At 44.9% G+C, this 27,500-nt stretch overlaps 1 protein-coding gene across 2 annotated transcripts in view; it reads left to right on the top strand.

Annotated features, from left to right (window-relative positions):
- Positions 1-27,500, top strand: part of sidt2 (SID1 transmembrane family, member 2) — a 94,898-nt gene that overhangs the window by 55,007 nt on the left and 12,391 nt on the right. For both annotated transcript variants that reach the window (XR_014569769.1, XM_083773711.1), the window contains exons 2-18: positions 8,379-8,905; positions 11,479-11,798; positions 12,269-12,390; positions 13,976-14,140; positions 15,183-15,228; positions 17,416-17,517; positions 18,354-18,437; positions 18,605-18,770; positions 19,244-19,334; positions 20,265-20,320; positions 20,865-20,879; positions 22,555-22,593; positions 22,707-22,784; positions 23,989-24,104; positions 25,900-25,973; positions 26,620-26,686; positions 27,333-27,406. Coding sequence is in view for 1 of the 2 variants with exons in the window: in XM_083773711.1 (XP_083629837.1) it covers positions 11,502-11,798; positions 12,269-12,390; positions 13,976-14,140; positions 15,183-15,228; positions 17,416-17,517; positions 18,354-18,437; positions 18,605-18,770; positions 19,244-19,334; positions 20,265-20,320; positions 20,865-20,879; positions 22,555-22,593; positions 22,707-22,784; positions 23,989-24,104; positions 25,900-25,973; positions 26,620-26,686; positions 27,333-27,406 (1,592 nt within the window). In the remaining variant the exon portion in view is untranslated. The remainder of the gene's footprint in view (positions 1-8,378; positions 8,906-11,478; positions 11,799-12,268; positions 12,391-13,975; positions 14,141-15,182; positions 15,229-17,415; positions 17,518-18,353; positions 18,438-18,604; positions 18,771-19,243; positions 19,335-20,264; positions 20,321-20,864; positions 20,880-22,554; positions 22,594-22,706; positions 22,785-23,988; positions 24,105-25,899; positions 25,974-26,619; positions 26,687-27,332; positions 27,407-27,500) is intronic.

The following is a 27,500-nucleotide window of genomic DNA, read 5'->3' as shown; positions in this document are numbered from 1 at the left end:
GGTGGTCCGCAGTTTAAAGGGGGGGGGGGGGGGGGGGGGAATTGCTACAATCTGTGAACTTCTCCAATAATTGTACTGAAGTAAAAGTACAATATTTGCCACTGAGAAGTAGAAGTAAAAGTAGGCCTATTGAAAATTGGAAATGCAAAGTAAAACAATACCTCAAAAGTGTACTTAAGTAAAGTATAATTATTTACTGTAAGTACATTTACTTACAGTCACTTTACACCAGTGGTTCCCAAACCTTTTAGCCTGTGACCCAAAATAGAATTTTGAATGTACAAGCTCACAACGTGTCACTTTGTGCATGCCTCGTGAGCTTGTAGATCGGCTACTTTGTTTTTATGATAATAATTAAAAACAAAATATAGGAAACAAAAATCACACCCGTGTGAAGTGAGGGGCACTGCCTCTTATCATACATCTTCATGATGAAATACAAAAACCTTTGCGGTCAAAATAGCCGATTTGCTCAGACACAGTGACGTAAAATTCTCAATGTATTGTCAATGGCATTTAATGATTGTGTTGGGACAAAAATATATACACTCTAGCTGGCTGGATATAGGAGGGGCTAATGCCCCTCAAAAATAAATTAATAAAGGGACCCATACAAATGTGTCCGCGATCCACAAATGCGACCCGACCCACTGTTTGCGAACCTGCATGCTGGTGACCTATGACCCCTGGTGCTGAGCTATAGGCTATATAAGGCTGAACACTCCCGTCTGTCTGCTATACAACTAGTACAACACAGCTAGAGCACTGTGAGCTTCTAGCATGACGGCTGCTGTTACTCTGCTGCTCCACCTGGCGGTGCTGTTGTGCCTGTCTGGGCCGGAGGTGGTCCAGGGTGCAACGGTCACCCACATCCAGGCAGGCGGCGACATTTCGGACCTGTGGACGCAGCTGTTTGAGCTGAAGTTTGAGCTGAACAAGTCCCACCTCAGGATCGAAGCGCTGGAGACATGGAATACAGGTAACATAACCTTTAATAGATGGTTTCTGCTGAGAATAATTATGTTTAAAAAATAATATAATAATAATAATAATAAAAATTAAAATAAATCAGGGCCGGTTCTAGGGTAGGGTAGGGTATGGTAGGGGGGGGGGGGGGGGGGATGAGGATGGGGGAATGCATTATATCTATCTATCTATCTATCTATCGATCTATCGATCTATCTATCGTAGATCGATCGATCGATCGATCGAGGGCCGACACGTCATCGATCTATCTATCTATCTATCTATCTATCTATCTATCTATCTATCTATCTATCTATCTATCTATCTTCTCCTTCTTTGACCAACAGTAACGTAATTTCCTTCATTCAGCACCCTGTCTATAAATGTCTATGGACATTGGCCTCACTCCGTGTATATTTGCTATGAAAAGATTATTTCAGCTACAACAAACGTTTCAATTCGTGTGTTTACAGCTTTACAGAAAGACGTCTCTGCCCTGAAGACGAAGAACTCAGGTGAATTAATTAATCTCACACAAACTTCTTATTAATCAATAGACATAAAACAATGTTTCTTGGCAACAATATGTTTACTACTGTTGGAGAGCCTGCTTGTTTCTCTGTTAAATGGAGCATCATTTGTATTTGTGGAATGAGCAGCATGCCAGCACAGCTGTGTGGGTTGCGGAAGTGGTGGATAAAGTACTGGTACCTTAGAGTATATATATATCGAAGCATTGGGAGTAAAACAGCAAGATTCTCCAAGAGCTTTTTCCCCCAAGCCATCAGACTTTTGAACACGTGCAATATCCCCTAACCTTTCCCCCTATATGCTGCTATAAGGACTCCTGTTGTGCAATATCTTGTCTCCAAATGGTGCTTTTTAATTTATTTGTTTTTAAGTGGATTTTAGATTTTAATAGTATTTTTTTCTTTTAACTAGCATACTAAAAGCCAGTGAAACGACATTTCGTTCTCTTATGCATTTTATGTATCTGCTGAATGACAATAAAGCTATCTATCTATCTATCTATCTATCTATCTATCTATCTATCTATCTATCTATCTATCTATCTATCTATCTATCTATCTATCTATCTATCTATCTACTCTAAGACTGGTGCTCACATTTGTTACTTAAACGTAAAAGTATCAATAATGCAATGTAGAAAGAAAGATTTACTAGAATAAAAGTAAACTGTACAGTATTGGTATTAAGATGTACTTAAAGGCTTTTTACCAAAAGCAGAAAGTACTGATTATAGTTTTCAAATGTTTAATATATAAACATCTAGGCTATAATCTATAAAAATAGCATTAATACTAGCAATAATAGATCAGCTATTTTCAAGTGGCCGAAATGTATAGGGTTGAAGTGGTTTAAGTTGTAATAATAATCCAAATCTACAGAGTAACTGGTATAGTATTAAAGTTGTCAAATAAGTATATAAGTATATATAAACTAAAGTATTGACACTGAACATACTCCAGTAAATGAAAACCTCAAAATTGTACTTAAGTAGGCCTACAGTAAGAAAATGTAGGCTACTGTAGTTACTTTACCCCAATGGCTTCCGCCCCTGTAACGTCTGCCAACCGCTTATTCTGCCGACTTTGCTCTACTTATGTTTACTATATAGAAATATAATTTAAATGAACATAAAAGTTTGTGTTTCACAGCCTTACAGGATGACGTGTCGGCCCTGAAGACAGCGACTGCAGGTGAACTCTTAAACATTCAATCTAAACAAACATTGTCCAGTAAACCAAGGTTATAATAGTTTAGAATCTTTCATTTCACTTTACTTTTTGTTTGTTTTGAATATTCTTTTCCCCTAATAGGTTACTTTATATTCGTTTTTATAGAGCAGATTTTCTTCTACTCTTTTTTTACTTTGTATTAGTATTAGTGTTTAGTTTTATTTTAGTTTTATTTATTTTTCGCCATGGGTGCAGGATTGAATAGATTGCATAAGTGTTTTTTTAGGCTAATAAAATAAAACATATATTATAACCTTGATCCGAGCATTGTTTGTAGAACAGGCCAGTAAATCTAAACTTCAAACATGACGAACGCGATTACTTCAAAGTGAAACGTTCTTCTTGTTGTTGACATGGAGCTGCTATAACTGCATGTTTTGTTGTACAGAGTTTGATATTGTGATTCATGACGAGTCGTTCACAGAGAGAAAGGTGGCATTCTCAGCTGGACTGACGGACCAGGGACCAGTGGGACCGTTCGACACCGAGACCACTCTGCTGTTCAAAGACATTCTGACCAATGCCGGCCAGGCCTACGACCCAGACACAGGTACTGACCAGCGGAAAAAGTAGACATCCAATGATCCCTGGGTCGGGCGATTCGAATCCCGGCTCCTCCTGTACACATGTCGAAGTGTCCTTGGGCAAGACACTGAACCCTAAATTGCCTCCAATGAGGCGGTCGGTGTGAGCTTGCCACCATTGGTGTGTGAAAGTGAGGACGCTGGCGTTGAATATTCGCCGCTTCACCTCCCAATGTATGGACCATTATTATTATTATTATTATTATTATTATTATTATTATTATTTCAACCGTTTTTATTATACTACTACACAATACATTTACTTTTATTCGACTACATTTACCGGCATGTGAAAACTTTACTAGTTAATTTGTGGAATTTGATTACTATTACAAAACAAACGGTACCCTCAGGCCCTATACATCTACAAGCTCACAATGTGTGTGTGAGCTTGCAGATCTGCCATTTTCAAAAGACTGTTATACATTTGATAACTTGAAATGAGACATTCTGCATAACGAGTCATTTAACTTTTTGTACTTTTTGTACATTTCGACGCCAATACTTTTGTACTTTCAGTCAAATAGGCCTACATTTTGAATTCCGGACTTTTACTTGCAACGGCAGCATTTCTATATTGCAGTATTGACACTTTCACTTAAGTAAAACAATAAAACAATAATACATGCTTCTATATCAGTGGTTCTCAAGCTTTTTCAAGGATCATGTATTTGGCCGTCGACTGCCATCTCAAAATATTTTTTTCCAGGGGACCCCCAGAAAAATATTCCGCCTTTTAAAAATTAATATTCAAAGTAAAAATACCCATGGGGGTCAGGGGTCACCACCAACATGTCCATACAATGTATGGACAAAAGACTGGCAAAGACTTGGTCATGTCCGTGGCCGTTTTACACACCATTCCAATGTTCTTATTTGGATCAGAGGGCTGTACTGACTGTATGTATTATGGGGAAACGGTACACTGATGTGCGTTTGGTTTTTGACGTCCTCCTTCTCATGTGTTTTTCCTCGCAGGCGTGTTCACGGCTCCGGCCAGAGGCCTGTACTACTTCACGTTCACCGCCTTCGACGTGCGCGACGGGGAACGCGTGGCGGTCCGACTGTACCACAACGGCGCCCGCGTGCTGTGGAACAGCGTGGACATGGAGCGCGCCAACGTGTTCATGTCCAACGCGCTGGCGCTGGAGCTGCAGCCGGGCGACACGGTCTACATGAGCCTGCCCGAACACAGCGGGGTCTGGGACAACAGCGACAGGCACACCACCTTCACCGGGTTCCTGCTCTATAGCATGTGAACACAACAAACCACCACCTTCACTGGGTTCCTGCTCTGTAGCATGTGAACACACCTTCACCTTTACTGGGTTCCTGCTCTGTATAGCATGTGAACACACCTTCACCTTTACTGGGTTCCTGCTCTGTAGCATGTGAACACACCTTCACCTTTACTGGGTTCCTGCTCTGTAGCATGTGAACACACCTTCACCTTTACTGGGTTCCTGCTCTGTAGCATGTGAACACACCTTCACCTTTACTGGGTTCCTGCTCTGTAGCATGTGAACACACCCCACCTTCACTGGGTTCCTGCTCTATAGCATGTGAACACACCCCACCTTCACTGGGTTCCTGCTCTGTATAGCATGTGAACACACACCTTCACTGGGTTCCTGCTCTGTATAGCATGTGAACACACCACCACCTTCACTGGGTTCCTGCTCTGTAGCATGTGAACACATCTTCACCTTCACTGGGTTCCTGCTCTGTGGCATGTGAACACAACACCACCTTCACTGGGTTCCTGCTCTATAGCATGTGAACACAACACCACCTTCACTGGGTTCCTGCTCTGTAGCATGTGAACACACCCCACCTTCACTGGGTTCCTGCTCTGTAGCATGTGAACACACCCCACCTTCACTGGGTTCCTGCTCTGTAGCATGTGAACACACCTTCACCTTCACTGGGTTCCTGCTCTGTGGCATGTGAACACACCCCACCTTCACTGGGTTCCTGCTCTGTATAGCATGTGAACACACCCCACCTTCACTGGGTTCCTGCTCTGTATAGCATGTGAACACACCTTCACCTTCACTGGGTTCCTGCTCTGCATAGCATGTGAACACACCTTCACCTTCACTGGGTTCCTGCTCTGTAGCATGTGAACACACCCCACCTTCACTGGGTTCCTGCTCTATAGCATGTGAACCCAACACCACCTTCACTGGGTTCCTGCTCTGTATAGCATGTGAACACGCCTTCACCTTCCCCGGGTTCCTGCTCTGCCGCGTGTGAGCGGGTCAAGCCTGATTCCACATCTGGACCGCCAAGAACGCGCGTCTTGCGTTGCCAAAGACGGTATCTTACATCCAATGGTCTTTTCAGTGCACGATTTACGATAGATGCCGCTCATAACAGAATGCAATAGAGGGCATTCGCTGCAACGGTTTCGTTTATTGTGGAATCAACTTCCATTGGAAATTAGACATGCTACCTCAGTGTCCCTTTTTTTTTGTTACAATTTTCAAGGCTTTCAAGTAGAAGCAATGGATGGATGTTTTTATTTTATTTATTTTATTCTTAATTATCTATTAATGTCCCTTTTATGTTTCAATCGAATTGCTTTGTCTGTTTTTTGTCTGTGATGAACATTATAAACCTGTTTTTGAAAAGCGTATTATTATATTTTCATGTCACCGTCCCATTACCCATAAATGCGGGCCCGCATCTGAAAATGTCTTCCATAAAGAGAATATTTGTGTTGTTAAAAAGTTTGAAAAGCATTCATTGTCTCATATACTCAAAATGTAATACATAAGCGACATTGAGGCTCATAACAGTATAATTTCCTAAGGGCACGATCACACCTCACTTTTATTCTACTGTACCTACGAGGGAGGATTCTGCCAGTGCAGTGGGAATGGACTGGAGTGGTTTTTGTGGGCAAACCGCTCCATTCCCATTGAAATGCAATAATGCATGGTCAGAATAAAAAAAATACTGAATCTGGTTGACTTCTTAGCCCCAGCATCAATGACATCATTGATGGGGAACAGTGGTCACCAACATCCGTGGTATCCGTGTCGTGGCAAAGACTTTTTTGATTTCGTTTTACACACCATTGCAATGAATGTTCTTATTTTTGAGTGGTGCAACCACTCCTACAACCAGCAATGTCCGTGTCCGTACACCTATGGCAGTGCAGTGGCAGTGGCAGGGGGGGGGGGGGGGGGGGGGGATTACACCACTCAGTTCACACAGGTGTGATTTTATTGTAACACCCACTTTAATACTGATTGTCAAGTTTCCAGGTTTTTTTCAGAAAAGTCCACTAGTAGTCATTTCAGTAGTGGTTCTCAAATGTTTTATTGCAAAGACCCCCTTAACTCTGAGAGTGTTCGAATGGAACCAAATAGACCCTTAAGGGTCCATTTGGTTCCATTCGAACACTCTCAGAGTTACAGACCTGATATGGTCATAACATTCAGGGCTATCTATTCATGTGTTTCTGGTAATATTATTGTCCACTCCTTTTATATATACGTGGGAAAGATGGAATGTTGATCAAAAATGTCCACCACAAGCCAGCATACATGGTGATGACCCCTGATGGGGAATCCAAGCTAATTGAAATGGCAGGCTTTCTATTCCTGAAAAGTTGCAATGCGATAATGGAAGCCATATCGTTCTCGCAATAATACAAATCTAAATAATAAATATATATATATTAAAAAAAACATCTGCCTATAAACGATGATGCCACTGGTGGACGTGTTTCTGAACTGCCCACAGCCATCCTGTGGTGAAGTGGTCCTTTAACACTATAGGATTTTCCCAAAAAGCCATGGAATTGTGGACAAACTATTATTCACTGACAATAAAATATTCTTTTGTTTTGGTTCTGAGAATCTAAATGTCATCAAATGGTGGTCCGTGACTCAACTGATGAACAAACAATGGACCTCAATATGAAAAGGGTTGAAAACCAAACCACTGGATATGGCTATATGCCAGACATTTTTTAAATACCGGTATGGTATATGGGAGTGAGGTTAAAGGGACACTTCACCCTTTTAAAGAATATATGTTAATGACCTTCCTGGACAACAATTCCCATAATGCTTCGGTGCACTGCTCCTCCTTCTGGACAGGGGGAGGGCTGTCTTACTGAGACGAATACTGGACTACTCGCCCCGGTGCTTGCCCGTTTTTAGTCCAGGAAGTAGGCTAAGTGAGCCCAGTGTCCATGACATCAGAGACACTGGGCTCACTGCTAACAATCTAAAATATCTAAAACCACATATTACACACATATATAGACCCCCATGAAAGTGTTCTAAATCTTCTAAACGTCATTAACGTGTATATTCTTTGCAAAAACGGTGAAGTTTCCCTTTAAGACAGGTCGACGATTGCGTGAGCGTATGACGTCATGGCGCTGAGTTTGTTTACTGTTTGGTGTGAGCCTGGAGGGGGCGCTAGAGAGAAGACAGACAGACAGAGCAGGGTTGCCATGTCCGCTTATTATAAGCTACTTTGGGCTTGTTTTTACCTGTAAAGCTGCTTTGTGGGGTTTTTTGGGCTTGTTTCTAAAGTATGGTCGCTGATTTGGGCTTGTTTCCTAAATGTCATGAACCAGTGAACACATTGTCCAAGGGACCCTATACATCTAAAGTAAAAAAAGAAAATGTTGTGCCTAGCTCTGGTCCATAGCCCAAATGGCAAATTTGGACCAGACCAGAGCTATTTTGTGCCAGGGCTGAGGGGACCCCCCCCCCCCCCATACCAGATTTGTGTCATTAAAATGTTTCAAAATAATATTCCACATTTCTTGTCACTTTATTTTCCACAATATTTGTTTTGTTGATTTACAAGAGAATTTGGAAGAAATGTTAGGACAAAATCTTATCCAACGATAACATTTGCTTGGGTCTGAGAGTGGCTCATACTGTAAATAATGGACCTTGATCATGTGAAAAGGGTTGAAATGTAAAACCCACTGCTATAGTCGCTTCTTTTCATAGACCTGGATGCTTATTTCTCTCACACAACCTGGCAACACTGATTAAATGCATTACACACACAGTCAACTACACACAGTAGTGAGTGACAAGTCAACTCATCACCGAAGCATCGGACGTACGGTGTCAGCCGATGCGGTTCGGTTCGGCTCGGGTTAAGTTCGGTTCGGTTCTCTGCTGGACTATAGACGATATTAATTATCGTCGGGTTTCTCTTTCCTTAATGATACTGCTGTTGTTGTTCAGCTTTAGCTGCCTATAGTGGCTAACATAACAGCTAGCCTGCTGGGCCAGTAGCACAACAACAAGAAGTGAAAGGAGGAAGAAGAAGCGTTGATGGGAATAACATTCGTTCCAGATAATAATAATACTAATAACTCATATTTTCTGATGGCGTGACGGTCACAGTGACTTACAGTTGTATGTCTTACTGTCTCTCTCTCTCTGGCGAGGCATACTGGACCTATTTCTCTTTGAATGTGTCTTCACAGACTATTGACACATACTAGTGTTGTAACTTTATTCATTCCTGGCACGTCTCAGAGAGTCTCAGTCACAGCCAAGCAGCTGCTATTATCGGTGTGAATGGAACAGTAAACACACACAGCCCGTGGTAAGTGATTCATTATCTATTTACTTGTTATTATAATACCCCCTCTATGATGATTTCCTGGTTTTGGCTGTATAGGAGACGGAATGTATATTTGTACGTCTCTAAATGTTATGATGAATTGAACAAGGTGGACCCTCTTGTAAACAAGTGTAATGCTTTATTGGGTCGTCCACTCACAGTTGACAGTTTTTGTATTGAGTTGTGCTTGAAATGTACTGTAATTCTGCAAACTGTTGATAAATACTTAAATCAAAACACCCTCTGATTAATTGGAAAATGGAGGACCCTGTTCTACACAACAAGTCTTAGTGATTTTCATAGTTTCGTCCTCAAAGTAAGAGTTTTTGTATTGACCTTATATTGTGCTTTCGTTTGAAATGTACTCCCATTCCCATTCTACATACTGCGAAATAACATTTTCAATCAATCAAAAAACCCTTTAAAATGGCTCTATATATTCAAGGTCCATTATTAATTTGTTATAATACACCCTTTAAATGTCTCCACCTGGAACCCCTCTCAAGGCCCACCGGTGGTCCCCGGACCACTGGTTGAGAACCACTGCTTTAAATGGTAGATATTGTCATGGCAGTAGGCTAGGGCGGGTCTCTCTGCTAGCCTCGGATCAAGACTATCATAGATGTATTTTGAATAGATTTTCGTAGATAATAACAATGTCAGAATCGATAATCTGTTTTGAATGATTGAGTACTATATTAATAGTTCGCATTGGCACGACACTTAATTCATTGAACACATTGAAGATAGACAGATATACGACACCTTAAAGGCGAGAAGGCGACCGCACATTGAAGATAGACTGATAGACACAACTATGCAAAGAAAAAGAAAGTAAAGACAATTAAAACTAGACAAAGTGCCAATCGGCACAGGTCTCCACCAGGGCAGGTCAGGTTGTGGCCTCATGGTGGCGCTATAACAGGCTGTTGAGGAAGATTTGGGCTGGAGGTTCGTATTGGAGGGATGCAGGTACAATGTTTTTCCATGTGTGCATACATAAGTTGTATACAGATCGATGCAGTTATAGCTAAAAACAGGAATTGGCCTGTTATAGCGCCACCGTGAGGCTGATTTTGAGGAATAAATTGTGGCATGTCGTCCTCGGCCTAGTGAAAATGTGCGTGTATAATGTAATGGAAATTGCACACTGTGTTTGTGATTTGTGGGCTTTTTTCGAAATGGACGAATCGTGTGAGCTTTGGAAGCCAATCTTAGCCAATCAGGATGGAATATGAGAAATCAAACAAACCTGTCTTGATCACATGACTATGGAGATCATGTGTACCGATTTGCGTGAAATTTGGATAAAATCTGAAGGAGTAATAATAGAAAATGTGTTTTACATATGTCGGCCTCCTGGTGGCGCTATAAAGAGCAGATGTGAAAAATTCCAGGCAAAGGTTTTTCCTTGGCCTCTAGGGAGTTGGCATACAAAGTTATCCACAGATCCGTGCAGTTAGAGGTAAAAACAGTTTTCGGCCAGTTATAGCGCCACCTTGAGGCTGAGTTGAAATTGTTCATGTGGCATTTCGTCCTCGGCCTAGTGGGAATGTGGGTGCACAATTTCACGGAAATCCCGCGATGTGTTCATGATTTGCAGCATTTTGTTTGAAACTGAGCACTCCTGTGAACTTTGGAAGCCAATCTTAGCCAATCAGGATGGAGTCTGAGAAATGTGAAAGACCGGTTTGGTTGAATGGCTGTAGAGAGACTGTGTACCAATTTGCGTGATGTTTGGACAAAATCTGTAGGTGTACTGTGCAAAAACTTGTTTAGCACAAATTGGCCTCCTGGTGGCGCTATAACAGGCCGTTGTGGAAAGTTTGGGGCAGAGGTTCATCGTTGGCATCCAGGGAGTGTGTGTGCAAAATTTGGCATCGACCAGGGTTAACGGTGGCCGAGATTAGCTCCTCACGGACGGACGGACACACACACACACACACACACACACACACACACACACACACGGACGGACACACGGACGGACGGAGTGCAAAACATACTCTCCCCACATGCCTTCGGCCTGGTGGAGACAATAACATCATATGTGGCTCAGGAGGTAGAGCAGGTCGTCCAATGATCCCTGGGTCGGCGGTTCGAATCCCGGCTCCACCTGTCCACATGTCGAAGTGTCCTTGGGCAAGACACTGAACCCTACATTGCCTCCAATGAGTTTGTTGGTGTGAGCTCGCCACCATTGGTGTCTGAATGTGGGATGTGAGGACGCTGGCGTCGACTGTCCGCCGCTTCTCCTCCCAATGTATGAATAAATGAACCATTGTAAAGCACTTTGAGCACTAATAGTCTACGGACCCCCATTTTAATGGCATTTCTATCTCTGAGACCCCAATTTATATTGTAAAAGCAATGTTAATTTACCTCTTAGAGTGTACAAATGGAACCAAATGGATCCGTTAGGTACACTGTCTGAGTTACAGACCCATGGTCTGTAACTCAGTACTGTAACTCTGTACTCCCTCAAGGACCCCTGGCCCTGGGAACCACTTTGGGAACCACTGTCTTATAAAGGATCCATATTCTCTCTTTCACAGACCCGAGTGGTTGTGGAGACATCATGGGTTCGAGGAGGCTGTGCTGCTGGAAGTCTCGACACAAGAATCCCACCGTCGCCGCCACCACCACCATCTCGGGACCACCCGGGGTGGCGGGGCGGCGGGGGTCTCGAACCTTTGGCGGCGGCGGGGGGGTCTTGGCGGGCCTGCTGCTGTGGGCGTGTGTGGTCGGCTGCGGCGCCATCGGCACCAAGACGGTGGTGCAGTTGGAGGCGGAGTTCGACGTGCTCTACAACGCCACGGTGACCAGCGACAACCAGACTATCTACGCCTTCAACCACACCGTCTCTAGGAATAAAGTGAGTGTTATATTTATCCATCTCTCTGTTTGTCCCACAGACCAGACAGTGGATTTGTGGTTAGAGTGTGAAACTGGGAGGTCGGGGGTTCGATCCCCGGCCCGGGTCATACCAAAGACTGTAAGAACGGGACCCAATGCCTCCCTGCTTGGCACTCGCACACATCAATGGGTTGGATTGGGGGTCAAATCAACTAATGATTCCCGAGCGCGGCGGCTCACGCTGCGGCTCACCGCTCCAAGAGGTGGGTCAAATGTGGAGAACAAATTTCACTGTGGTAACGTGTGTGACTAATCGTACGACTTTGACTTTGACAGAAGAGCTGAGTGTGTCCATTCTGTTCGGTTGTGATTGACAGACAGAAGGGATGTGTCCTGTTATATTTATATATATTTTATGTTGTGTTTCACAGACAGAAGGGGTGCGTGTGTCCTGTTATATTTATATATATTTTATGTTGTGTTTCACAGACAGAAGGGGTGCGTGTATATGTGGACGTCCTCTCTCAGGTCCTGGAGAGTCCCATCCTGTTCGTGGTGAGACAGAAGCAGGCCGTCCTGTCCTTCCAGGTGCCTCTCATCCTCCGAGGACTGTGAGTACATCTCTTATAGCCGGGGAGCCACAGGACCTGGGATGTCATGCCGTACCTTTTATTTGTGTTTTTTTTTCTATTCATTTGGTCATTAACACAATCGGTGCCGGAAGTTCTTCAAAATAGGAGCTCTGGGGTGCCAGAGTTGTCTGGGCGCTTTTACTCTGAAACCCACGAACCGGAAACAATCTACACAAAAAAGTTTACTTTACACTGCTAGCTTACATTGCGATCGTTTTAATTCATACGATATATGATGATCCAAAAAGCGTTCATATTTCGCGGGAGAGACGGACGAGGAGCAGAAATGAAGCGCCAGTATATCGATCCGTTCATAAACACAGAGAGCGCCCTGGATTAGGAGAGACGAGTCATTCTGGTTTGCATACTGGCTTGTCAGCTCGGTGAGTCGGTAGTCGGAGGAGGATATCATTTCAATATGTTAATGCTTGGGTGTTGTGTGTGTGTGTGTGCGTGCTGTCTCAGTCAGGTCTGCTATTCAATTCGAGTCAAACTAAATGTACTGCCTCAACTCCTACAATTTCAACTTGGTCCCCAGTTATTTATTAACCCATTCTGACCTGAGATCAGATTCATACGAGGTTTCCGCCGGACACACATTGGTCTGATGAACCCATTCTGACCTGAGATCAGATTCTAAAAAATGTCAGTCGCTCTTCGATTTTTCAAAAATAGCAGACCTACAAGCTCGTATCGCGCCACTCGGTGGCGCGATATGAGCTTGTAGATCTGCTATTTTTAAATAGCTAAAGCATAACATGATGCTGACACCAAAATGGGTGCCCGGTCAGAATGGGTTAATATTTCTTTGGGGGGGGGGGGTCCCCAGTTCAAATGTAATTACTTTGGGGGGTCCCCAGTAGGGATGTCAATTAAATTGTCGATTCATTCATTAATTGATCAATGATAACCTTATCGAGTGCGTGCGTGCGTGCGTGCGTGCGTACCATACTGAACATAATAAGGTTATTTCTCTGACTTATACCAGGTCTTATAAGGTGAGGCAGGGCCAGGTTAATTCTACGACACACATCAACAACCAGGCAATGGAGTGTGTTGGACAACACCGCTAATGGGTTTGAAGTTGAGCAGCAGTTTATCAGTCACCTGCGCTATCTCCCACACTGTGCTTGTGTAACAACATCTGTCGGTCTATCTACTGTATATCTATCTATCATTCTCCATGGTGCTGGACTTTGTCCAGTCTCCGGTCAGGTGCATACAGTGACTATCGGTCAGGGTTGCCAAGTCCGCTTTGTTGCCAAGTCCGCTTTTTCCAGGGGAGATTTGGCTTATTTCTCTCACAAGAGTTGGCAACACTGCTATCCATCTATCTGTGGATCTTTGGCTTGTAGCAGGCTTGTAGCAGATCTACTGTACAAGCTCGTAGCGCGCCACCGAGTGGCGCGCTACGAGCTTGTAGGTCTGCTATTTTTGAAAAATCGAAGAACGACTGACATGGAAACATAGCTTTTTCAGAAAACTGTCAGGATGTAGAAGACATTTTTAGAATCTGATCTCTGGTCAGAATGGGTTAAATGTCTCTCTCTCTCTCTCTCTCCAGCTACCAGAGGAAGTACCCGTACGCCCACGTGGCTCGCACCCTGTGCCAGCCCCCGTCCCACGCTCTGTCCGAAACGCAGTTCTTCTACATCGATGTGTCCACACTGTCCATGCTGGGGACGTCCTACACGCTGAGAGTGAGCCGAGTGGACCTGTTTACGCTGCGGTGAGGAGCACGCCCAGTTCTAATTTGATTATTTAGGGGGTCCCCAGTTCAAATATGATTATTTTAGGGGTCCCCAGTTCAAATCTGATAATTTTAGCGGTCCCCAATTCAAATTTGATTATTTCAGGGATCCCCAGTTCAAATATGATTATTTTTTGGGGTTCCCCTCCCCAGTTCAAATATGATTATTTTAGGGGTCCCCAGTTCAAATATGATAATTTTAGCGGTCCCCAATTCAAATTTGATTATTTCAGGGGTCCCCAGTTCAAATATGATTATCTTTTTGGGGTTCCCCTCCCCAGTTCAAATATGATTATTTTAGGGGTCCCCAGTTCAAATATGATAATTCTAGCGGTCCCCAATTCAAATTTGATTATTTCAGGGGTCCCCAGTTCAAATATGATTATCTTTTTGGGGTTCCCCTCCCCAGTTCAAATATGATTATTTTAGCGGTCCCCAGTGCAAATTTGATTATTTCAGGAGATTCTTTTTTAGGGGTTCCACAGTTCAAATATGATTGTTTTCGCGGTCCCCAGTTCAATTCATTCAGTTCAATGATTATTTCAGGGGTCCCCAGTTCAAATATGATTATCTTTTTGGGGTTCCCCTCCCCAGTTCAAATATGATTATTTTAGCGGTCCCCAGTGCAAATTTGATTATTTCAGGAGATTCTTTTTTAGGGGTTCCACAGTTCAAATATGATTGTTTTCGCGGTCCCCAGTTCAAATTTGATTATTTTTGGGGGGGGTCCTCAGTTCAAATATGATTATTTGAACTGAGTGCAGAGCGGGGCATACGGTAGCCGAAAGGCGAACTGACAAATAAAAAATTCAGAATATTCTTATCTCGCCCGGTATCATTGAGGATGCGCTAGGACATCTGAGGACGTCCTATGTCCGCGTCGATTGGGACCCCTATGGCGTGAATCGGTTAAAATAAGCTCTGGTTGCAAAGGGGTTGAAGTGGCCCTTTAAAGGCAAACATGGATGTCTCTGTGATCATTTGTATGTTCCATTAATGTTCAACGTTTATCCTAATGCAGGACAGGCACCAAGTTCAGCTTCACAGCCTCGCCCTCCCAGCCACAGGTATGTGTGTGTGTGTGTGTGTGTGTGTGTGTGTGTGTGTGTGTGGGTGTTATCTTAAAGTGTGTTTAGGAGATAGCCAACTATTTACTTCGCTTCCACAAGGTGGTCTAAAGGTCACGCCTGTGGAGTGTTTATTGCAAATCACACAGTGGTCACAAAGAGGCCGGCCTCCGAGGGTGTATAAGGGGCAGGTGAAGATGATAATTATGGTTGGCGGTCTGCTCAGGGTCACCGCACTCACATGCCGCACTGTCCGCCAAGTAGCCCCGCCCAAGGCTAGATGGTCTCCGGCGTCGTTCACCAGCGGTCATCTTGCTTCAGTGTTTCCTCTCGGTGACGTCTCTATTGATATATATATACCATACATGGTCAACGGGCGGCCCGGGGGCCACATGCGGCCCCCACTATCACTTAATGCGGCCCACAGGTTAATATCAGAATACTGATTTCAGCTAATTACTAGTGTTAAAATGTTATTGTCTTTTGTCCAAATATTTATAATTACTTCATAAAGTTAACATAACTATAACTAAATGCAATTCAAATTAAATTAAAAAAAAGGTTACTTTTCAGGATTCCAATTCAAAAATAGAAAAAGATATATATTTATATATATATATATATATATATATATATATATATATATATATATATATATATATTGCCACGACAGTAATATGCAATGTGGCCCCTCTGGAGTGAGAGTGGAAATATAGTGGCCCTCTCCATGGTCAAAGTTGCCCACACCTGATATATACTAAGATATATATTAAGTTTACAAGCAGAGAGCTATAGATAAGATTTATAAACGGCTTTGAGCCTGTGCTACTTCCGTGTAGCATACTTACAGAGCCACCTCCGCGACAATATCGCAGAGACAGTTTGTTTTATGTTTGGACCACAGTGCTTGTACGAGACGATTCTAAGAAACTTTCTGTCCTGGTAGGTGATTGTTTTTCTAAGTGTTGCAGTTTGGAAGTGCTCGTTGGATATCACTCAACTGCCCTGCATTCCACCTGTTTTGAATTTGCACATGATGCAGGAGGCAGCGGGACGTTGCTTTACTGAAAGCGAGCGCTTCCAAACTCTAATGGCAAGATGCCCGCGGTCTGCACATGGTCAATACAGTACCTGTGGGTGCTGGCGGTGTGTTTCCTCCTCCGCGTCATCAGTGCCCATACCCGAAGGCGGGGTTGGCGAAAGGGCCTTTCTGTGTGGAGTTTGCATGTTCTCCCCGTGTCCCCTAGGGTAGGTACCCTCACATGTTCTCCCCGTGTCCCCTAGGGTAGGTACCCTCACAAAAAACATTCAGTAATCCTGGTCACTAAACTGCCTCCCCCTGGCCAGCCGGGGCGCCTGATGGAGGGGAAAGGAACTGGTTGGAATAACGTGTTCCTTCCACGCGCTACGTCCAAGAAACTCCCCCCTGTCAGGTGTAAAGGAGCAACTTGGACACTCAGGCGTGAAGGAAGCATGAGCTCAAGTCCGTTGCTTTCCCCATGTCCCATATATGGGGACTAGGTTGGTGGAGGGTGTGTAGAGCCCAGGATCACATTAGATGACAAAATCGTGGGATAAAAAATATATTTAAAAACATACAGTACCTGTGGGGCGGCTGTGGCTCAGGAGGTAGAGCAGGTCGTCCAATGATCCCGGCTCCTCCTGTCCACATGTCGAAGTGTCCTTGGGCAAGACACTGAACCCTACATCGCCACCGTTGGTGCGTGGATGTGTGAAGTGAGGACGCTGGCGTCGGCTGTTCGCCGCTTCACCTCCCAATGTATGAATGAATGGACCGTTGTAAAGCGCTTTGAGTAAGCACTATGTGAATAGAAAAGCTATAAAAATGCAAATCCATTGTTTTTATACATAGTACCTTACTCTGACTGTCTCCCCTCCCCATCCTCTCCCTTCCTCTCCTCTCCTCCCCCCCCTCTTCCCTCCTCATCCTCTCCCCTCCTCCCCTCTCCGCCCCTCCTCCCTCCACGTCCCCCCTCCCCATCCTCTCCCTTCCTCTCCTCCCCCCCTCTTCCCTCCCCCCTCCCCCTCCTCCCTCCCCGTCCCCCCTCCCCATCCTCTCCCTTCCTCTCCTCCCCCCTCTCCTCTCCCCTCCTCCCCTCTCCGCTCCTCCTCCCTCCCCGTCCCCCCTCCCCCTCCCCATCCTCTCTCCTCTCCTCTCTCTCTCAGTATTTTAAGTATGCATTTCCAGAGGGTGTGGACACTGTGATCGTCAAGGTCAGCTCTGAGATGGCCTTCCCGTGCTCCGTCATGTCCATCCAGGACATCCAGGTACAAACACACCCATGGCCTCACAAACTGTACCCAACAGACCCACCTTAAAAACAAACTGTACCCCACAGACCCACCTTAAAAACAAACTTTCTAAAACGGGTAGTCCCAATACTTCATTCTGATTGGCTGGTTACCGTCACGTGACCGGTGTAAATTTCACCGATAACCCACTCCTTCAATCACTTTGTATCAAACTGCAGCCTTGTAGCTGAACTGGGGAAGGGGAGCGCTTGATTGCTTTACAAACACATGCCGTGCGGGCGTCTAAGCACCGCCCGGCTCATATGACTGTGAATGTGTGGCTCCAGGCAGCCCCGTAAATACATCAAGCGCTATTCTCCCGTCACATAGGCTACTTGCGGAGCAAAACAAGGAAGTGTTTTGGCTCTGGGTCGCTCGCTCTGGTGGCACAAAGCGTAGATACTTTTGTGAATTTAATAGTTTTAATATTGCTATATGTTTGTAACCGTTTTAGAAAAGCAATAAGCCACTCGAGGCCCCAGCTTACCGGGTATTTTACACTGGCTGGGAGGTAGAAGACCCTCCGCTTCGCGCCGGGTCTGCCTACGCTCCCAGGCAGTGTAAAATACCCGGTAACCTGAGACCTCTCGTGGCTTATTGCTTAAATACCCCACAGACCCACCTTAAAACAAAATAAGCAACCGTTTCCACCGGCAGCAGCCCGTTTGTTCTCTTTTATTTCATTGCATTTGATCACTTTGCTCTTGTCACTTTGTTTTATTTGATGCTCCTCTCCTTTGTCCTTAAATCTCTCTCTCTCTCTCTCTCTCTCTCTCTCTCTCTCTCTCTCTCTCTCTCTCTCTCTCTCTCAGTGTCCTGTGTATGATCTTGACAACAACGTGGCCTTCATTGGAATGTACCAAACCATGACCAAGAAAGGTGCCATCACTGTGCAGGTGAGAACACACACACACACACACACACACACACTTGGGGTGTAACGATACATTTAAGCATCATTACGATACGTGGTTGATGACACATGGTGGGTTTTCCCGTGACGTCATCCGAACGCGTCACCTATCTCTCTCTCTCTCTCTCTCTCTCTCTCTGTCTCCCTCAGAGGAAGGACTTCCCTCTAAACTCCTTCTACGTGGTGGTTGTCGTGAAGACGGAGGACGAGGCGTGCGGCGGTCCGCTGCGCTTCTACCCGCTCCGTCCCGACGACCTGATCGACCCCGGGAACCGCACCAAAGAAGTGGACGTCATCGTGTACCCCGCCATCGGCTGTACGTCACGTAACAAGTTAACCCACTTTGGGTGGAACCCCTTTTGGTGTTAGTTTTATGCTTCAGCTATTGAAAAATAGCAGATCTACAAGCTCATAGCGCGCCACCGAGTGGCGTGTTTAAACACGCCATGCTTATTGTAAATATGTAACGGTATATTCAGTGATTTCACTTAATTCAAATATAACTTTTAGTTTTTGTTTTGTTGTGATAATCCTCCCTACTATAGAGTGTGGCTGACCATATAAGCCGGAGTTCCTCCCTGTTCCACAGTTAACCCCTGGGGTAAAAAAAATACTTGGGTTTAGTTTTTGGCTAGGTGGCCCAGCCTTCATCCAATCAGGATAGAGAGGGGCCTTCCGCCAATCATGATCGAGCGGGGGCGGGCCTTGGTGTGCGTGCTGTTGGCCTGTTTGCGGATTTTCCAAATGCACTGAATGCTCCTTTAATGTGATATTATTGTTTCTTTTCAGCGGAGGTGTACGTGATGGGCATGCTGTTCTGTCTGGGCATCTTCCTCTCCTTCTACCTGATCACCTTCATGATGGCCTGTCTGGAGAGAAAGTAAGACCTGTCTGTCTCTGTCTCTGTCTCTGTCTCTGTCTCTGTCTCTGTCTCTGTCTCTGTGTGTGTGTCTGTGTGTCCAACTCTGAGGGAACATGCTTCACCGAAAAACACAGCGGAAAACAAAATACCTGAGATTAAGCCATTTGCAATTTCCGTGGAAAAGAAAAAACATGAAGCGGACCCCCAAAAGCTATAAGTAATTGGCTGCCGACCCCCCCATCTGAAAATATGTTGTTCCAGGGACAGGACCCCCCATAATCAGAGCTTTAAGTTAAAATAGTTCGCTCTGAAAGTATATATAATATATATATTCAAAGATCTGCGCCATGATATTTTCACGATTTAAAAAAATAAATAAAAATGGCAGATCCACAAGCTCATGCCGCGCTATGAGCTTGTAGATCTGCTGTTTTCCAATGGCTAAAGTATAACATAATGCTTAGAACACCACAATGGGGTTCCTGTTCTGAACGGCTTAATGAGAAGTGCAGTCACTGGACGTGAAGCCAAAGTGTAAATAACCCATTCTGACCGGGCACACATTTTGGTGTCAGCATCATGTTATGCTTTATCTATTGAAAAATAGCAGATCTACAAGCTCATATCGCGCCACCGAGTGGCGCGATACGAGCTTGTAGGTCTGCTATTTTTTGAAAAATCGAAGAACGACTGCCATTTTTAGAATCTGATCTCAGGTCAGAATGGGTTCATCAGACCAGCGTGTGTCCGGCGTAAACCTCGTATGAATCTGATCTCAGGTCAGAATGGGATAATGATATCTCCACACTGTCTTCACATCCAGTGATGGATGCTTGCCGCCTGGTCGCTACTACTGCTTTTTGGGTTCTCCGATGGCATTTTGTAAGACCAGAGTGAATGTTTGTGCTAACATTTTATCTTGTTCTGCAACATTTTCTCTGTTTGCAGAACAAGCCACAGAGAGCTGCTGGTGAATCCTACCGACATGTCCCCTGCAGAGACGGGTAAATACTGTACCTAGAGCCTACTCATGAAACATTTTAAAATGTTAAAGTGTACAATTATTAAGTGTATGGCCTGTTTTGGACGGGGTGCATACTTAGTTTAGACTAGTCATTGGTTAGACATGGGTTAAGGTTAGGTTTAGGTGTGCTGCCCCGTGGGAGGTTAGGTTTAGGGTGAGGGTTTGAGATAGGTTGTAGTTGTAGGACCAATGACTAGTCTAAACCAAAAACTGTCTAAACTAAGTACTGCACCCATTTTGGACAATTGTTTTTGTAACCCATCTTTCCACCCTGTGCCAATATTGCCTAAGCTGTAATCCTGGGCGCTACTCTAGCCCCTCTGCCAACCTGGTGAGAGCACCGAACAGAGCTCATGCATCCTTCAGTCAATGCTGTTAATTTGGACATGTCTGTGTTTTTTTTCTTCTCAGAGGACGTATGGAACGTTCAATTAGATTCTTCTTAAATCGTGTCAAATGTAATGATAATGTCATTGATCTCTACCCCTCTCTCTCTCTCTCTCTCTCTCCTTCATGCTACACAGCCTCTCTACTTGGTGGTAAGAGACAGTCACGGTAGCAAAGGGTACAGCTTTCCTTAACCCATTGAGACCTGAGACCAGATTCTACAAATGTTTTCTAAATCGTGACAGTTTTCTGAAAAACGGTCACAATATTTCTAAATGTTTCTATATCAGTCGTTCTCAAACAATTTCATGTCAAGGACCCCAAAATTGTATTTGGCCGCCGACCCCCATCTGAAAATATGTTGTTCCTCCAGGGACCCCCCCAGAAGCTAAGATATGAGTTAAAAACGTTCGCTGAAAAATCGTTTTCGCGATTTTTCAAAAATAGCAGATCTAGAAGCTATTAGGGCGCGCCCATGAGCTTATAGATCTGCTATTTTTTATGTTTAAAGTGGTTAAAAGCCACAGTGTTCCAGGTCTTAAAGGGTCAGAATGTAATGTAACTAACTTGTCTACTAAGCTAACACCGTGTCACACAGTGATCAACTATTTCACACGCTGCTGTAGCTCACCTCTTTAATCCTCACATAGGCTACTAACGCTTTGCATCAACGCTTTCCATGGGGGCGGGGCAATTCACTTATTTATTTCGGGTATCGTTTGTCGAGATCCATCCCTAGCCAGTATAGTCACACTCTGTGTGACTATACTGCCACGGGTGAACGCATGTGCTGTATGTGGGACATTACTAAACCTAACCCTAACCCTAACCTCAGTCTTAACCGGACATGTATGTCGGCCAAGGTCTAAAACTTTATACTTTATCAGCAAAAAAAGTTTGTTTGCGGTTGGCACAAAAATTGCGGCGCAAGCAGTATTCGAACCCGGGAGTTGTGGATTCAGAGTCTAATAACTAGCCAGCCATGCTACCGAGCTGTCTGCCAGAATGGGGTTTCAGGCTGTGTTAGAATATGACAACGCCCAAGTTGCCCAACTCATGTAAACAGAAAGAAGCTCCACCAGAAGCCCCCCCCCCCCCCCCCTGGGTCCTTCCCCAGTTCCTGCCTATTCATGCACGTGTCCCTATAGCGATGACATTAGGGAACGACAGTTTTCTACCTCTGGTCTGCTTCGAGGCAGGATTCCAGAGAAGAAGGGAACATTTAACCTCATTGTCAGCTCTGTAGCAGTGGCCGGCAAACTGTGTTCTTCTGGATCGGACCAGTGAAGAAACACTGGGAAGGTTGTCGTATATTTGAGAAGTCGATGGGTGGCTCTTCCAAGAGAGATTTTGCGCTCTCATTAGCAGGCGGGTGTAAGAAGTGCCATCCAGCCGATTCTCTAATTTCTTTGAAAGTGTCCATGTCTCGGGGCCATAGGGCAGAATCGTCTCGACGGTCGTCCTACATATTTTTACTTTGAACCTCTAACTGAGTTGGGATGACCGACTCCCCCTCCCCATATGTATGTCAGAAGGGGGGCTGATTTCACCCTTCTGCCGTCAGCAGAGGCTCCGTGTTAACCATAATAATGTGTCAGCCTAACCTGCATGCTAACCTACTTGACATCAGTTTTGGGTTGTGCATTTTGAGCTGTAATGATGGTGATAGTTATGGTTGTGTGTGTGTGTGTGTGTGTGTGTGTGTGTGTGTGTGTGTGTGTGTGTGTGTGTGTGTGTGTGTGTGTGTGTGTGTGTGTGTGTGTGTGTGTGTGTGTGTGTGTGTGTGTGTGTGTGTGTGTGTGTGTGTGTGTGTGCGTGTGTCTGCAGGAAAGACTGGAGCTTCACCCTACGAATATGGATCCTTTGGTGAGTTATGGTGTCTGACGATAAATATAGTCGTTTATGTAAAATAATTTATGTGCATTAAAACACACGTACGCTAAGTGTCTCTCTCTCTCTCTCTCTCTCTCTCTCTCCAGCTGACAACGGCAGCATACTGAGCTCTGAGGCTGTGACCGACAGCGCTACGTCAACTGACAACAACTACGGATATATGGGTACAGAGTACACACACACACACGCACACACACACACACACACACACACACACACACACACACACACACACACACACTGAAGTCTGAACACACCTCTACACTGTGTCTTCACAGCCTCTCACTCACTACACCAATGTCCATTAAGGTCGTTCCTCATTGGACGTCTCTGTGTGTTGGGGTTTCTTCTCATTGGCTGTCCGTCCCTGTGCTTCTTGTCCAATAGGTCACGAGCCGTTCAAACGACGGCCAATCCTCAATTCCCTTCACTACCTAGCCATCCGCATCGGTGACACACCCACACTGACCTTGAATCAGTTACACGCCTGTTCACACGCCAAATCAACCAATCAGCACCATGCTAATCATTCACCGCTGGTCTAGGATCAGTTCTATCCTCACACCAATCAACCACTCAACACGATGATGCTAATCATTCTGGAATATGATTTCTTTTTCTTTTTTCTTTTCTTTTTTTAAAACACATTTCGAGCCATAATCGTATATTCATGATTAATAAACCTGAATAACTGAATAAATGATCATGCTAATACCTACCGGACTGGAGGCCGCCATCTTGGCTCGGTCAGTAACAACGGTGGAAACGCTCCGCATCCACGAGGATGCGCTCCACAGAGGCCCGTAATGGCCGCGCTTTTTAGCTGCGTTTGTCTCCGAATTGAGGCGCAGATAACTAACTAAAAGGAATAATTAATACCAGTGTTGGGCAAGTTAAGCTACATGTAGCTGACCCAACGGTGTTGAGCAAGTTAACCCATTCTGACCTGAGATCAGATTCTAAAAACGTCTTCTACATCCTGGCAGTTTTCTGAAAAAGCTATGTCTCTATGTCAGTTCGTTCTTCGATTTAAAAAAAATAGCAGACCTACAAGCTCGTAGCGCGCCACTTGGTGGCGCGCTGTGAGCTTGTAGATCTGCTATTTTTCAATAGCTAAAGCATAACATGATGCTATAACACCAAAATGGGTTCCCGCCCCAAAATGGGTTGAGCTCGGTTCTCTGCTCTACAGATGCCCTAATTGTTCCAAATAATTTAAACTCTTTGATGCTATTGGACAGAATGAGACATTTAATCTCCCGACGGGCTCCAATCGGAACGTCGTTGATTCTCTCTGCATGTCCAATGAATGCACAGCAATGTTTGGGTTTTTAGTTTGAATGCCGTATATGGTTGTTGTCCAATCAGAGCGCTCGTTGGAGAGCGTGGGGCGGAGCCGACAGGAGTCTCTGAGTTCAGTGGAAGAGGACGACTACGACACGCTGGCCGATGTCGACTCGGACAAGAACATCGTACGCACCAAGGTAGCGCACGCACACACACACACACACACACACACACACACACACACACAGAACATCGTACGCACCAAGGTAGCGCTTGCACACACACACACACACACAGAACATCGTACGCACCAAGATAGCGCACGCACACACACACACACACACACACACACACACACACGCACAGAACATCGTATGCACCAAGGTAGCGCACACACACACAGAACATCGTACGCACCAAGGTAGCGCACGCACACACACACAGAACATCGTACGCACTAAGGTAGCGCACGCACACACACACACTGAACATTGTACGCACCAAGGTAGCACACACACACACACACACACACACACACACACACAGAACATCGTACGCACCAAGGTAGCGCACGCACACACACACACACACACATAACATCGTACGCAACATAGGTAGCGCACGCACACACACACACACACACACACACACACACACACACACACACACACACACAGAACATCGTACGCACCAAGGTAGCGCACACACTGTCAGGGCTGATGTCATGCCTACCTCGTTGTGACGTCATCTCCTCCTTATATAAGGCATCTTGCCATAACTATTCTCTGTCGGATTATAAACTTCAATCGAGTCTGTATGAGAATCTAAACCTAAGCCTTAAAACTTAAGCTCATCTTAACTTGTTCATTTTTAAAGATTTAGCCTTACTCTGCAAAAGAGTTCCATCTGGTCAGCACTTTCCGCTCTTGTGACCAAGAACATTCTCAACCCTTACACACACACACACACAGAACATCGTACGCACCAAGGTAGCGCACGTACACACACACACACACACACACACACACAGAACATCGTACGCACCAAGGTAGCGCACGTACGCACACACACACACACACACAGAACATCGTACGCACCAAGGTAGCGCACGTACGCACACACACACACACACACACACAGAACATCGTACGCACCAAGGTAGCGCACGTACGCACACACACACACACACACACAGAACATCGTACGCACCAAGGTAGCGCACGTACGCACACACACACACACACACAGAACATCGTACGCACCAAGGTAGCGCACGTACGCACACACACACACACACACAGAACATCGTACGCACCAAGGTAGCGCACGTACGCACACACACACACACACACAGAACATCGTACGCACCAAGGTAGCGCACGTACGCACACACACACACACACACACACAGAACATCGTACGCATCAAGGTAGCGCACGTACGCACACACACACAGACACAGAACATCGTACGCACCAAGGTAGCACACGTACGCACACACACACACACACACACACACAGAACATCGTACACACCAAAGTAGCGCACGCACACACACAGACACACACACACACACACACACACACAGAACATCGTACGCACCAAGGTAGCGCACGCACACACACACACACACACACACAACATCGTACACACCAAAGTAGCGCACGCACACACACACACACACACACACACACACACACACACACACACACACACACACACACACAGAACATCGTATGCACCAAGGAAGCGCACGCACACACACACACACACACACACACAACATCGTACGCACCAGAGCCATAGAGTATAGACAGAGTTGCGACATTGAGGGTGCAGAAAACAGCCCGGTTTTCAAATGGGTTGAGAATCACTAAAGCCGTAAAAAAAGATCTTCTCATTTGGGGGTCCCTGGCATATCTCTTCAAATGGGGGTCCCCGAGCTAATAAGCTAACTGCTGTCCAACATGGGCGTCTGTTTCTCTGTTCCAGAAGTTCCTGTGTGTGTCCGACCTGGCCCGCAAAGACAAGAGGATCCTCAGCAAGAAATACCAGATCTACTTCTGGTGAGAAGAATACCAGATCTATAGAACCATCATTTAACCCAGTCTGACCTGAGATCAGATTCATACGAGGTTTCCACTGGACACACACTGGTCTGATTAACCCATTCTGAGTGGAGATCAGATTCTAAAAAATGTCAGTCGTTCTTTGATTTTTTCAAAAATAGCAGATCTACAAGCTCATAGCGCGCCACCGAGTGGCGCGCTACGAGCTTGTAGGTCTGCTATTTTTGAAAAAATCGAAGAACGACTCATGCTAAAGCATGACATGATGCTGACACCAAAATGGGTTCCCGTTCATAATGGGTTAACCGGTTATAAATACCAGATCTATAGAACCATCATTTAACCCGTTATAAATACCAGATCTATACGTCTGGTGAGCAGAGCATCGATACAATGAATCCTTTATTTAACCAGTTAGAATCATTTGAGACCTTCAAATAATGACATGATGACATGTATATAGAACACCAAATAACACACCTACTGAAATCACTCCCATGAGAGTATGTGACTTTTTTTTTTTTTTTTAAGGATTTAGAAGACATTTAATGCAGAATCGGCCTCAGGTCTTAGTGGGTTAATGTTATCATTGTCTTTGTGTGTGTGTGCGTGTGTGTGTGTGTGTGTGTGTGTGTGTGTTCAGGAACATCGCCACCATTGCTGTGTTCTACGCCCTTCCTGTGGTCCAGCTGGTCATCACCTATCAGACGGTACCTATTGATTAATAACAACCAATCACCTATCAGACGGTACCTATTGATTAATAACAACCAATCACCTATCAGACTGTATGTATTAATTAATAAGACACCTAGAGCTTGTGACTGAATGGTAACTGGCTGTTGAGTTTACAAGACTTCCACCTGACCTCACCCAAAACTATAGGGCGGTAACACTTTTAGTGCCGGAAGTGCATCAAAATAGGAGCTCTGGGGTGCCGGAGTTGTCTGATCGCTTTTACTCTGAAAGCCATGAACCGGAAGTTGACTTTACAGAGTTGACCTAACATCCCGATCGTTTTAATTTATACGATATATGATCCAAAAAGCGTTCATATTTTGCGGTAGAGACGGATGAGGAGCAGAAACGTGAGACGTCCAAGGCACTCATTGTTTCGAATCCTTATGTCGTTTAGGGACGTTTTATGTAAAAATTGTGGGAGGATTTCAGTGTATGGATGGATGCCAATCCGTGTTATTTCACCGTGTTTGAGTGAGACCGGGTTGCTTTATGATATTGATACAGTTCAGACTACTGGAGTATAAAGACTGAATCATAAGTATCTATCTCTGTCTCTCTCTCTCTCTCTCTCTCTCTCTCTCTCTCTGTGTTTCTGTCTCTCTCTCTCTCTCTCAGGTGGTTAATGTAACAGGGAATCAGGACATCTGCTATTATAACTTCTTTTGTGCGCACCCACTGGGAGCTCTGAGGTACGTGTGTGTGTGTGTGCAGTGGGTTCAACAACATCCTCAATAACCTAACTTACTCGGGGTGTGTGTGTGTGTGTGTGCGCTCACAGTGCGT

The sequence above is a fragment of the Protomyctophum parallelum genome (assembly GCF_964188405.1).
Source record: "Protomyctophum parallelum genome assembly, chromosome: 9".
NCBI lineage: Eukaryota > Metazoa > Chordata > Actinopteri > Myctophiformes > Myctophidae > Protomyctophum > Protomyctophum parallelum.
This window is presented reverse-complemented; position numbering and strand designations above follow the sequence as displayed.